Here is a 14,625-nt window from a genome sequence, read left to right on the forward strand (position 1 = left end):
TCGCCGTGGCGAAAGCGGAGTTCGCCATGCTGGAACGGCTGGGGATCGTACGGCGCTCCAACAGCGCTTGGGCTTCTCCTCTGCACATTGTGCTGAAGCCCGGCGGAGGATGGCGGCCGTGCGGTGACTACCGCCGGCTCAATGATGCCACCACCCCCCGACCACTACCCGGTCCCGCAAATCCAGGACTTTTCCACCCGGTTGGCGAACACGACTGTGTTCTCCAAGGTGGACCTCATCCGGGGCTACCACCAGGTCCCCGTCCAACCGGACGATGTCCCAAAGACGGCCGTCATCACCCCTTTCGGCCTCTTTGAGTTCCTGCGAATGCCTTTTGGGTTGAAGAATGCGGCCCAGGCGTTCCAACGGCTCATGGACAGCGTCTTGCGCGACTTACCCTTCATCTATGTCGACCTGGACAACATCCTAGTCGCGAGCGCGTCCCGGGAGGAGCACCTGCTCCACCTTCGCACGCTTTTCGAACGCCTGGGCCAGCATGGCCTGATCATCAACCCCACAAAGTGCCGTTTCGGCGTCGCCGCCATCGACTTCTTGGGGCACCGCATCACCAGGCAAGGGGCCATCCCTTTACCGGCCAAGGTGGAGGCGGTCAGGGATTTCCCACGCACCCGCACGATCAAAGGGCTCCAGGAGTTCCTGGGCATGGTAAATCTTTACCACCGCTTCGTGCCCCACGTCGCCTAGCTCCTCCGCCCCCTGCACGAGGCCCTCCGGGGCAAGCCGGGGCAAGCCGGGGCAAGCCGGGCAAAGGTGACATCGCCTGGTCGGAGCCGATGGCCGCGGCATTTGCGGGCGCAAAGCTGGCCCTGGCCAACGCCACCATGCTGGCGCACCCGGCACCGGATGCACCGATCGCCCTCAACACCGACGCATCGGACTACGCGGTGGGCGCGGTGCACGAGCAGTGGGTGAGGGGTGCTTGGCAGCCGCTGGCATTTTTTAGCCGGCAGCTTCGCCCGCATGAACGCCGCTGTAGCACCTTCGACCGCGAGCTGCTTGGGCTCCACCTGGCGGTCCAACACTTCCGCCATCTGCTCGAGGGCCACCCGTTCACGGCTTTCGTCGACCACAAGCCCCTTGTGTTCGCGATGGCCAAGGTCACTGAGCCATGGTCGGCACGGCAGCAGCGTCACCTCTCTGCCGTGTCCGAGTACACGACGGACATCCGTCACGTCGCGGGTAAGGACAACCCGGTGGCGGATTGCCTTTCCCGGTCCGTCGCGCACGCGGTCCACCTCGGGATCGACTATGCCCGGATGGCGGAGGACCAGACCGCCGACCCCGGCGTCCGGGCCTTGCAGACCGCCGTCACGGGCCTCCGCGTCACCGAGGTGCCGTTCGACATCGTGGGCGCGGCCCTCCTGTGCGACGTCTCCCTCGGCCGGCCTCGCCCCATTGTGCCCGCTGGCTGGCAGCGCACGGTTTTCGACGCCATCCACGGCCTGTCCCACCCGGGCACGAAGGCCTCCCAGAAGCTCGTCGCGGCGAAGTTTGTCTGGCATGGCCTCAGGAAGGACGTACGTGACTGGGCCAGGACGTGCCTCGCGTGCCAGCGCGCAAAGGTCCACCGCCACACCCAGGCCCCGTTGGCCCCGTTTACGGTGCCCGAGCGTCGGTTCAACCATATCCACGTCGACTTGGTGGGACCTCTGCCCCCCTCGCGGGGGTTCACCCACCTCCTCACCATGGTGGACCGCACCACTCGGTGGCCGGAGGCCGTGCCATTGATGGCGACGTCTACGGCTGATGTGGCGCAAGCCTTCATCGCCACTTGGGTTGCCCGGTTCGGTGCCCCCTCGGACATCTCGTCCGACCGCGGCCCCCAGTTCACCTCGGAGCTCTGGGGCACGGTGGCGCAAGGGCTCGGCGCCCAACTGCACCGCACCACGGCCTACCACCCCCAGGCCAATGGCCTGTGCGAGCGCTTTCATCGCTCGATGAAGGCCGCGCTCCAGGCCAGCCTCCGCGACGGCAGCTGGGCCGACAGGCTCCCCTGGGTCCTGCTGGGCCTCAGGACGGCGCCCAAGGGCGACCTGCGTGCGTCCTCGGCAGAGCTGGTTTTCGGGCAACCACTGCGGGTACAGGGCGAATTTATCCCCGACTCCACGGCTCCTTGGTCCGCGGCGCAACAGCGCTCCACCCTGCAGGAGACCGCCCGGAGGTTCGTCCCGGTGCCGACGGCACACCACGGTTGCCCGTCCTCCCACGTCGCCCCGGAGCTTCGCACGGCGGAGTACGTCTTCGTCCGGCATAACGCCCACCGGGCACCGCTACGGCCCCCGTACGACGGGCCCTTCCGCGTGCTGGAGACCGGGGACAAATATTTCACCGTCAACATCGGCGGAGCCCCGGATCGTATCTCAGTGAACCGCCTCAAGCCGGCCCACCTCGATCTGGACCACCCCCCGCAAGCAGCTCTGCGTCCGCGTCGAGGCCGCCCCCCGGCGGTCAGACCCCCGGCGCCCCCCAGCCCCGCCGTCCCGCTACCCCCCAGCCCTGCACGCATCGCCAGGGGCGTTTCGGCTGGGTCATCCGGCTTCCCCGCAAGCTCACCCTTCAGGTGCGCGGGAATTCTGGGGGGGGCGCGTGTGGCGGGCACAAGGGGCAATAATTCCGCGCACCAGTGGGTGGCGCGAGCGTCCAGGCGGGGAACTAAAATGCATGCCCCGCCTTTCGACCGATCGGCCACGCCCGGGGGCAAGGCGTGGCCTCGGGACATATATGCGGGCTCTAAGGTCGAGCCCGCCCAGTGCTGAAGTGCGAGCTCTGAATAAAGACTCTTGTTGTGCCAACGCGTTGTGGCCTACCTCTCTGGCAATCGAGTCGTGTGTGCACAGCACCACAACGTCATCATTACTATTTGATTACTGATTGGTATCTATATAATAATAGCGTAAGGACTCGACTTTGTTATCCCTTTTACGCCGCACCCAGTGACCCGATGCCCACGGCACTAATGGATTTACGATCTACGAACCGCGCTCTTTGTTTATCACGTACAGCCATACTCGAAAAATCTGAATTAGCCGACGTTGGGGCCCAAAAGCATCCGATTAACTGCCGATACGACGCCATCTTACGACGCCATCGTATTGGCGTCTGCTGGGCGAAGGCGAAGCAAGCCGTCCGCTGATTGGACAGGCGAAGGCGAAAGCAAGCCGTCCACTGAGTGGACAATCCAGAGCATGCATTTGTGCCGGTGTCGGCGATCGTTGTTCATATACGCACTCTTCATTCTCATCTTTCTTCCTAACTCTTACTCGGACAAGCAAATCCCCTATGCCATCCATAATGGTACACTCTATCCATACACCACATCCTCCCTTCCGTGGATGTTCCATGGGTTTCGGCTAGTTAAACCAATAATCCAACATTATGATTGGCTCATAACTCAAACAAAATATCCAGAATAGCTCGGGTCTTCCTGAACTGGACAAATTTGACAGACAGACAGACACTACACTCACCACATCACGATGAAATAGATACTGTGATGACCGGAGATACGTACGAGATAAGTAGACTAGGATGTAGGAATTTATTCAGGGTTCTAACACACAATGGCCTAGTCTTTACACCCCCTCAAAACAGGACAGTGTAACTCGGTCATTCTGCTTACAGGGGGAATGGTTTTTAGTCGGATCCCATTCCCGTCGGATATGTCGGTACATCGTGAGACTTCCAGCAGTACGGACCAAACCTGGGGTCTCTAGTTTCCCTCCTCATTGTGCAGTCAATGGCTACGGTGGTGATGTGACAACCATGATGGTGATGGAATGGCTGAGAAGGTGGGGGTGTTGTGACGAAGGGTGGGGAGGTGGTGTGGGGGGTCAAGGATCATTACAGAAGAAGCAAAAGCAAAAGATAAATGTGGATTTTTGTGTTGCAGTAGAAACGTCACGTTATTCACATTTAATCTCAAAAACATGGAACGAAATATCATGGAGTTGGGTGGGGAACAATGGATCTTTGGGAAGCAAAGCTAAACATTTGATATATTATTACCGTCATGGTAATAATACGTCAAATGTGCTCAAGAGCTCAACGAGTGCATTAACCAATATCACTATCGGCATGATTTGGTTGGAAATTAAATAAATATAAATATATAAAAATATAAATATATAAATATATAAATATATAATTATATAAATATATAAATATATATAAATATATATAAATATATATAAATATATATAACAGTTAAACTTAAAACGCTTTCATTGCTAAAGGCATTTCACAAAGACTCACTCAATGACATCATCCCAAATGCCAAGACAGAAAGGCATGATGTAACCTTCCCCCATCCCCACCATCTCCGCGATCCACACACACACCCATCCCAATCCACAAGGGAGTTTAAAATTCATGTCACTATAGAAACAGTGGATGGCTCTGAAAGCACCGCAAAATAGCTGGTGGAAAAGCACGGAGGGAAGACGTCCCATGATGTGTGAGCAATGCACTGGCGTTACGTCAATCCCATGGATCATAGGGAATCGAACACCGCACCGTCTGGATCACAGTGTCCTTGACATAACAAACAAACAGCAGGACCACGGCGATTGTCACGGTCAGACTTACGAGTTGAGAAAAAACATCAACGTCACAAACAGAAAATCGGCAATTTGGAATTGGACACTCGGGTTTACACCAGCGAGGTCTTATTTGGAATGGGACACTTGGGTTTACCAGCAAGGTCTTATTTGGAATTGGACACTTGGGTTTACACCATCGAGGTCTTATTTGGAATGGGTCACTCAGGTTTACACCATCGAGGTCTTATTTGGAATGGGACACTTGGGTTTACACCAGCGAGGTCTTATTTGGAATTGGACACTTGGGTTTACACCAGCGAGGTCTTATTTGGAAATGGACACTCGGGTTTACACCAGCGAGGTCTTATTTGGAATGGGACACTTGGGTTTACCAGCAAGGTCTTATTTGGAATTGGACACTTGGGTTTACACCAGCAAGGTCTTATTTGGAATTGGACACTTGGGTTTACACCAGCGAGGTCTTATTTGGAATTGGACACTCGGGTTTACACCAGCAAGGTCTTATTTGGAATTGGACACTTGGGTTTACACCAGCGAGGTCTTATTTGGAATTGGACACTCGGGTTTACACCAGCGAGGTCGTATTTGGAATGGGACACTCGGGTTTACACCAGCGAGGTCTTATTTGGAATGGGACACTCGGGTTTACACCATCGAGGTCTTATTTGGAATTGGACACTTGGGTTTACACCATCGAGGTCTTATTTGGAATGGGACACTCGGGTTTACACCATCGAGGTCTTATTTGGAATTGGACACTTGGGTTTACACCAGTGAGATCTTATTTGGAATAGGACACTCGGGTTTACACCAGTGAGGTCTTATTTGGAATGGGACACTCGGGTTTACACCAGTGAGGTCTTATTTGGAATGGGACACTCGGGCTTACACCAGCAAGGTCTTATTTGGAATTGGACACTGGGGTTTACACCAGCAAGGTCTTATTTGGAATTGGACACTTGGGTTTACACCAGCGAGGTCTTATTTGGAATTGGACACTCGGGTTTACACCAGCGAGGTCTTATTTGGAATGGGACACTCGGGTTTACACCAGCGAGGTCTTATTTGGAATGGGACACTCGGGTTTACACCATCGAGGTCTTATTTGGAATTGGACACTTGGGTTTACACCATCGAGGTCTTATTTGGAATGGGACACTCGGGTTTACACCATCGAGGTCTTATTTGGAATTGGACACTTGGGTTTACACCAGTGAGGTCTTATTTGGAATGGGACACTCGGGTTTACACCAGTGAGGTCTTATTTGGAATGGGACACTCGGGCTTACACCAGCAAGGTCTTATTTGGAATTGGACACTGGGGTTTACACCAGCAAGGTCTTATTTGGAATTGGACACTGGGGTTTACACCAGCAAGGTCTTATTTGGAATGGGTCACTCAGGTTTACACCAGCGAGGTCTTATTTGGAATGGGACACATGGGTTTACACCAGCGAGGTCTTATTTGGAATGGAATGCATAGGTTTACACCAGCGAGGTCTTATTTGGAATGGGTCACTCGGGTTTACACCAGCGAGGTCTTATTTGGAATGGGACACATGGGTTTACACCAGCGAGGTCTTATTTGGAATGGGACACATAGGTTTACACCAGCAAGGTCTTATTTGGAATGGGTCACTCGGGTTTACACCAGCGAGGCCTTATTTGGAATGGGTCACTCGGGTTTACACCATCGAGGTCTTATTTGGAATGTGTCATTCGGGTTTACACCATCGAGGTCTTATTTGGAATGGGTCACTCAGGTTTACACCATCGAGGTCTTATTTGGAATGGGTCACTCGGGTTTACACCAGCGAGGTCTTATTTGGAATGGGTCACTCGGGTTAACACCATCGAGGTCTTATTTGGAATGGGTCACTCGGGTTTACACCAGCGAGGTCTTATTTGGAATGGGACACATGGGTTTACACCAGCGAGGTGTTAGTTGGAATGGGACACATGGGTTTACACCAGCGAGGTCTTATTTGGAATGGGACACATGGGTTTACACCAGCGAGGTCTTATTTGGAATGGGTCACTCGGGTTTACACCAGCAAAGTCTTATTTGGAATTGGACACTTGGGTTTACACCAGCGAGGTCTTATTTGGAATGGGACACTCGGGTTTACACCAGTGAGGTCTTATTTGGAATGGGACACTCGGGCTTACACCAGCAAGGTCTTATTTGGAATTGGACACTGGGGTTTACACCAGCAAGGTCTTATTTGGAATTGGACACTGGGGTTTACACCAGCAAGGTCTTATTTGGAATGGGTCACTCGGGTTTACACCAGCGAGATCTTATTTGGAATGGGACACATGGGTTTACACCAGCGAGGTCTTATTTGGAATGGGACACATGGGTTTACACCAGCGAGGTCTTATTTGGAATGGGTCACTCGGGTTTACATCAGCAAGGTCTTATTTGGAATGGGTCACTCGGGTTTACACCAGCGAGGTCTTATTTGGAATGGGTCACTTGGGTTTACACCATCGAGGTCTTATTTGGAATGGGTCACTCAGGTTTACACCATCGAGGTCTTATTTGGAAAGGGTCACTCGGGTTTACACCAGCGAGGTCTTATTTGGAATGGGTCACTCGGGTTAACACCATCGAGGTCTTATTTGGAATGTGTCACTCGGGTTTACACCAGCGAGGTCTTATTTGGAATGTGACACATGGGTTTACACCAGCGAGGTGTTAGTTGGAATGGGACACATGGGTTTACACCATCGAGGTCTTATTTGGAATGGGTCACTCGGGTTTACACCAGCGAGGTGTTATTTGGAATGGGTCACTCGGGTTTACACCAGCGAGGTCTTATTTGGAATGGGACACATGGGTTTACACCAACGAGGTGTTATTTGGAATAGGACACATGGGTTTACACCAGCAAGGTCTTATTTGGAATGGGTCACTCGGGTTTACACCAGCGAGGTCTTATTTGGAATTGAACACTGGGGTCTACACCAGCAAGGTCTTATTTGGAATGGGTCACTCAGGTTTACACCAGCGAGGTCTTATTTGGAATGGGTTACTCGGGTTTACACCAGCAAGGTCTTATTTGGAATCGGACACTCGGGTTTACACCAGCAAGGTCTTATTGGATTCGGACACTCGGATCTACACCAAAAAGGTCTAACTTTGAATCCGACACTCGGATTTCAACAAATGAGGTTTTTACCTCCCATAATGGGAAAGTCTGGTCTCTGCTCTCTTCTCTAACCAATTGCTATTAACGCAGGTTTATCAATGTCCCACAACCTCATCCTCCCCGGCACACTCGTCCATCCCCCTCACCGGTGAGACTTCCGTTGGCGTCGGTGCTGACTGTCCTCCCCGCAGTCCAACGCCTGAATTCCGAACTCGTACTCGGTTCTGCTCTCACAGTCGAGGCCCGGCCGTGCCCTCAGGACACCCTCACCTGTGGAGCTGTTCACCACGACGCCTTCAAAAGGGGTCCCGGCACCCAGCACGCGGAATCCACAGATCTCCCCTGGTGGACACAACCACAGCATGGTTACAGCTCCACGATTCACCCCTACCTGTCACTACATCTACAACCACATTCTTCCCTTTCGGACAAACGTCCACCTCTTCCACCCCCATACTTTACTGCCACACTATTAGTCCAGAGTTTTGTACCAGCATAGGGGGTCGGTGCGTCATGGTCCATGGCAACCAGCGGAGGGTTGAGCAAGACCTCCTCTTCATTTTCCGTGACGACCCCATGGTAGAGCTCCTCTATCCACGGTTTGTGACGATTTACTGCGGAGAGCACACACACGCACAACGATAGTTACCTTACCCCTTCAATCTCAGCCATTCCCTTACTGCTCGTTATCCCAATCCTTCACCAGAATGCTCTGATGAGGTACAAAAGCACAAGGGGGGTTAATTTACGGAACGTACCTTCACCTGCAGATCTTGCCCCGACGGTGTACCTGCTATCACCAGAGTGCACAGGTAAATAAATGATAAATCACTCCGAGTTAGTCACCCCCAGTGGTTCTACAGTCATCCTCTCGGTACTCAAGGTGTAAAACCTTAATTAAACCAATTACTCATTACTGGAACACGTCACACAGGTGATAATGCAGGGTAAGAGTGGTACGTCATAATACCATCACTACTGCAAGTATTGATGTCATAGCTCAGATCGTTGTAGCACGGTTAGTAAAGTCACGTGATGGCACCAACCCTGTGGTATAACTGGTGTTTTCATAACTTACAAGGAAGGCAAAGTAAACGGGACATGCGTAGTTTGTATTTCAAGTATAATGGTGCATTGTGGGAGCCACAAGATGCACGTCGTACCACGTGTTATCCGAACAAACATGGTGATTATTAATTATATAACAAATACGTCATGTCCCTGCCAATCACGCCAATCAAGCCAATCGCTCTTCTGGCACAAGCGCGTTCTTAGTGTGAACAAATCATTTATTTATTTTCACAACCAGCTCTCTATTGGGCGGAGCGTGACCTTTACCACAGGACACGTGTCACCCCACGTGGGCAACACACCATGCATGATCTGTACATGATCACATGTCTATCCCTCAATATGTGCGGAGTGATGGCGGTCATACCACAACCAAATATCACCACCAAAACCTCTCACCACCATCAAAACCTCTCACCACCACCATCACCATCAAAACCTCTCACCACCATCATCACAATCAAAACCTCTCACCACCACCATCACCATCACCATCAAAACCTCTCACCACCACCATCCATCACCACCAAAACCTCTCACCACCACCATCACCAACAAAACCTCTCACCACCACCATCACCATCACTTCTCACCACCATCATCACCACCAAAACCTCTCACCACCATCATCACCACCAAAACCTCTCACCACCATCATCAAAACCTCTCACCATCACCACCAAAACCTCACCACCATCACCACCAAAACCTCACCACCATAATCACCATCACCAAAACCCCTCACCAAAACCTCTCACCACCATCACCACCACCAAAACCTCTCACCACCATCACCACCACCACCAAAACCTCTCACCACCACCATCCCCACCAAAACCTCTCACCACCATCATCACCATCACCAAAACCTCTCACCACCATCACCACCAAAACCTCTCACCACCATCATCAAAACCTCTCACCACCATCATCACCACCAAAACCTCTCACCACCATCACCATCACCAAAACCTCTCACCACCACCATCACCACCAAAACCTCTCACAATCACCACCAAAACCTCTCACCACCACCACCAACACCTCTCACCACCAAAACCTCTCACCACCACCACCACCAACACCTCTCACCACCACCATCACCTCTCACCACCATCACCAAAACCTCTCACCACCACCATCACCTCTCATCACCATCATCACCACCTACACCTCTCACCACCACCATCACCAAAACCTCTCACCACCACCATCACCTCTCACCACCACCAAAACCTCTCACCACCACCATCACCAAAACCTCTCACCACCACCAACACCTCTCACCACCACTATCAGTATCACCTCTCACCACCACCACCAAAACCTCTCACCACCACCATCAAAACCTCTCACCACCAAAACCTCTCGCCACCATCATCACTACCACCTACACCTCTCACCACCACCTACACCTCTCACCACCACCTACACCTCACCACCACCATCACCAAAACCTCTCACCACCATCATCATAACAAAGCCTCATCAACATCACAATCCCCCATCAGCATTCACACCTTTTGCAGTCCCCAAGGAACGAGAGACCGGAACAACAGCGAGGATTCCGAGCGTGAGGAGGCGCCAGGGAGATAACGAGGTCGCCGCCGCGTTCCGCATTCTCCCAGCAGACGACACGAGCCGATGGGGGACGGGGAGGGGGAGCGCTTGGGCTCCTCGCGCCGCCGCTTCTTCCTCCCCTTCTACCCCTTCTCTTCCCTTATCTTCCTTTGAAGCTCTTGGGATAAATTTTCCTTTGGAATGTTGGATTCCCTTTCCCGCGTGTACCTCGTTTTCACAGGCAACGCCGCGCACTCCGCCTCTCGCCGCAATGCGCTGCAGCTCTGCGCGCTGACGTCAGTACGTAACTAAAAGCAAAAACATAACCCAAACGCAGTGACGCCACACGCATAAAACTTGTGTGGCGCCGGATAACGCAGTCACGCTCTCTTTCAACGTAACGGACTCCATAAACTTTAATTTTGCACCAGGTCTTTTCTTTTATGGATCCTCAGTCGTGCCGAGCCATGTCCCTCCAGTACACTATGTCTGTGGGAAGACGCAGATCGCTAGAATTTGGGCGGACAAGGGGACATCGTGAATGAATGGGAGTCGGGTGGTCGATGCGACCTCAGAGACGTGAAAAAGAGGAAGGTCACATATAAACATCAGAAAAAGCGATCCCCATAGTGAATTTGGAACAGCTGCACGGAGGGGCAGAAAAACCTGAAGAAGGGGTTGTTTGTTACCTGCAGCTGCGGTTGCTCACACGAGGCCAAATTTTTTTTTAAGGAAATTTAAATTTAAATGGGACTTTGATTTGGAGCAGCCGTGGCGGGAGTTGGTCCCCGGGCTGCGGAAATCGGAGCAGGAGAGGTCATTGGGGTCGACTTCGTGTAAAATTTGCCCCTTTCTAAATTGGATTGTGCCAGGCAGCTGGGGTGCTGTGCTGGCGAGTTTTGGACGTGGGGTCCGACCATGGTGTCGTGGTACGACCCGGGCCCCACGAGGGGTCTGGTGGAGTGTGGCGTCTCTGGTCCATCGGGGCGCCGCCCGAGCGTGTGTCTCGGGCAGGCAGGGTCGCCGGACCCTGAGGAGGTTGAGACCTCTGGGTGGTCCGAGGTGGTGACTCATAGACGCCGAGCATGGTGTATCATGAGGACCACTAGGAGGAGGTGTTGTGGATCGCGCTTTGGTGGCGGCACCACGGACGGCTAACAAAGGGCCTGATGTGATGACCACCTCGGCATGCGGCCTGGCAGCCTCTCCCTGAGACAGCCAGCATGATTGATGATGACCCACCATTGATGGTGGGTGACCTGCCATGTTGTGCTGGTCTATGGACGCGGGTCGAACCGCATTGACAGGAACGGTATAGCCTACTGGACAACCATTGGAGCATCTGTGGAACGTGATGGTGTGAGCATGGTCTTCCACAGATGTTCCGCTGTGATTTGTGGACTCTCAGCTTGGGAAGAGAGCCCTGGGATAAATTGGAACGAGCCGAGCATACGGGGCCATGCTCGGGTGCCAAGTGTATGGAGAAGCACCCTTCTTTGGTGAAAGTAGTGAAATGTGGAAAAATTGGCATGGGTAATCTGAGGGTTAGATATAAAATTGAGGGTACTTTTGTGAGGCCAGGGTGAACACTGGAGACAGTGACACCATTATTGATCCAGGTGTGTTCGACCAAAGTGTTGGAGGCTGGGACAAAATGGATAGAGTAGTGGGACACAGCCTTCAACTGGCTACGGGGGCGACGGTGCCAATATTGGGATACGGGGTTGTGAGGACTGAGTTGGGCAGTCTGGAGGTCAATGGGGTGGTATGGGTGGTCGAGGTGTGAGACCATGTCTTCTGGGATTGAGTTTCTTGGCAACTAGACATTGGGCGAGGTCATATGTGGGTGGGCACTGAGGGGCTGCATGTGGTTGGACTGGGGGATGTGAGAGGTGCAGGGGACGTGGCTGGGGGATGCCCCTCAGATCCAAGGCCGTGGTAAAGGCGGAGTTGGCGGTAGGTGCTCACCACATTGGCCAGCTGGGGCCATCGTCCTCACAGGGGGGGCCGAAGGATTGATGGTGGGTCGCACCCTTGTGGACACTCATGGGCCGATGTTGGCGGTTCGGCTGCTGAACTTGTCCGATAGCCCTCGCACGGTAAGGGGCGGAGCTGTCGTAGTCAAGTGTTGTAGGGTAGTTGAGGTCACTGGAGGAGGCGGATCCACATCCTTGTCAGTTGTTAGGGTTAGAGTTAGGGGAAAATTGATTGGCCCCATGGGATAAATTTGGAATTCGGCAGGGTGGATGACACTCTTGGACCTGACCAACCTGCGACTACCTGCACTTAAGGTAAGGCCTTGATGTTTACTGTCCTGAATGTTTCAGTACTTGCTCATAAATTGGGACATGAGTAATTTGGAATGGGGGTGGGCGAGAGTGACCACATGGTCGGTGAGGGGATCAGAGTGTGTGCCACAAAGTGTCTTGTGGGTGGCGTTTGTTTATGTGTGAAGGTTTTGTGTTTTGTGTGGTCGTGAGAAAAGATTGAGCTGTGGTTGAAGAGTGAATGTGGGGAATTACATCGTGTAAGCAGGCCATGGCAGTACACCAACGAATACCATCTCATTCTTATAATACTGTGTTGAGAATTGAATGGCAGCGGGGGAAGAAATGTCATTGTGCATTTTGTGGGTGGGGAAGGTGTGTGTGTCCACAGGTATGGATCAAGCTCTGGAGGAGCGGTGACTGCGGCCCCTCCTGAGGTAATTTGCCCCTGGCAGCCGGTGGTGTCTGGTAATGGAAACCCGTCGGAGGGGGTCTGGTTGGGTGACCAGTGGGGAGGGAGACCCCTGGTGACCCGGAGGCTATGAAAGCCTGAGGCCGAGGGAGCCTGGTGCGGAGACCCTCCCCGGCGGGACAACAGCTAAGGAGCTGTTTGGCTGTTATGGGGCCGAGAGTTGAAGGGGGGTGGGGGGGTGAAGAGAAGTCGCAAGTCGGGCACTTGCTTTTGGACTGCGGGCACCACAGCCTGAAGTACCCCCACCATCTTTCGTGTACGGTACCTCCCCGCTGCCGAATTTAGGATCACATGTGCATAATGACATTTAAGCCATGGTCCTGCAGGGGGGTTGGAATTAGTGTTTTTGATTATTGAAATGCGTGCGACTGGTTATTGGGGTTTGTGTGAGTGAATGACGCGCCCTTAATGACGCGAAGAAAATGAAGCCCACCTCGATGTAACTAAGTCGGGAATCCGTTAGGCTGACTGTCCGTTAAGACCGTATATGTGTCTCCATATGAGGGGTGGAGCTATGCTAATTAGGTAGGGCTTAAGAATAATACCCATTGTGTAATTTTCCATGTGATTTTCCCTTATGTTTTATTTCATCTTAAAAAGGCTGCCATTACAACAACAATTACAACAACCATAATCGCCGACAGTACCCAGACATTACGACCGGCAAGTACACCCCGCCCAGCCAAACATTCCCAAAGGATGACTAGACTCCGCCTCGAAGGACCGTAATTGACAAGCCCCGCCCCCGAACATTGTCGATGGGCAGTCAAGAATGGCCGTGAGGTCACACCCTGGATGAGGATTGGTTGAGGAACAATGGAGTGATTGAATTGTGTTTGGTGATTGGTTAGAGTGTGACGTCATCGTCGACCGTTACGTTTTTTTTGTTTTTGTTGTATACAAGATCGAGGCTCGTGTAAGAGCGAACATTAATCACATAAAAACTCCATACAACCTCCAGACATTGACCTCCAAACTGCCCAACTCCATCCCGAAAACCTCGCGTTCCAATATTGGCGCCGTCACCCCCTTAGCCAGTTGAAGGCTGTGTCCTGCTACTCTATCAATTTTGTCCCAGCCTCCAACACTCTGGTCTAACACACCCTGGATCAATAATGGTGTCACTGGCCCCAGTGTCCACCATGGCCTCACAAAATTCACCTTCAATTTTACATCTAACCCTCAAATTACCCGTGCCAATTTTTCCACATTTCACTATTTTCACCAAAGAAGGGCGCTTCTCCATACACTTGCCAGCCGAGCATTGCCCCGTATGATTGGCTCATTCCAATTTCCTGATTCAATCTCATGACTCTCTTCCCAAGCCGAGAGTCCACAAATCACAACAACTCATCTGTGGAAGATCATGCTCACACCATCACATTCCACAGATGCCCAAATGGTTGACCGGCGGGCTATAATCATTCCTGTCCATGCAGTTCGACCCGCATCCATAGACCAGCACAGCATGGCAGGTCATCACATGCTGGCTGTCCCAGTGTCTCAGGGAGAGGCTGCCA

The 14,625-nt window shown here is 52.6% G+C and overlaps 1 protein-coding gene across 1 annotated transcript in view; it reads right to left on the reverse strand.

Annotated features, from left to right (window-relative positions):
• LOC137417038 (calsyntenin-1) overlaps nt 1-11,498 on the reverse strand; it is a 34,744-nt gene extending 23,246 nt beyond the window's left edge. The window contains exons 1-3 of the mRNA XM_078771463.1: nt 10,327-11,498; nt 8,227-8,349; nt 7,882-8,077 (exon numbers count right to left, since the gene is read on the reverse strand). Coding sequence (XP_078627589.1) covers nt 7,882-8,077; nt 8,227-8,349; nt 10,327-10,426 — 419 coding nt within the window. The 5' untranslated portion in view covers nt 10,427-11,498. The remainder of the gene's footprint in view (nt 1-7,881; nt 8,078-8,226; nt 8,350-10,326) is intronic.
• Nucleotides 11,499-14,625: the final 3,127 nt, after the last annotated feature.

Source organism: Myxine glutinosa, chromosome 2 (assembly GCF_964187855.1).
Source record: "Myxine glutinosa chromosome 2, kmMyxGlut1.1, whole genome shotgun sequence".
NCBI lineage: Eukaryota > Metazoa > Chordata > Myxini > Myxiniformes > Myxinidae > Myxine > Myxine glutinosa.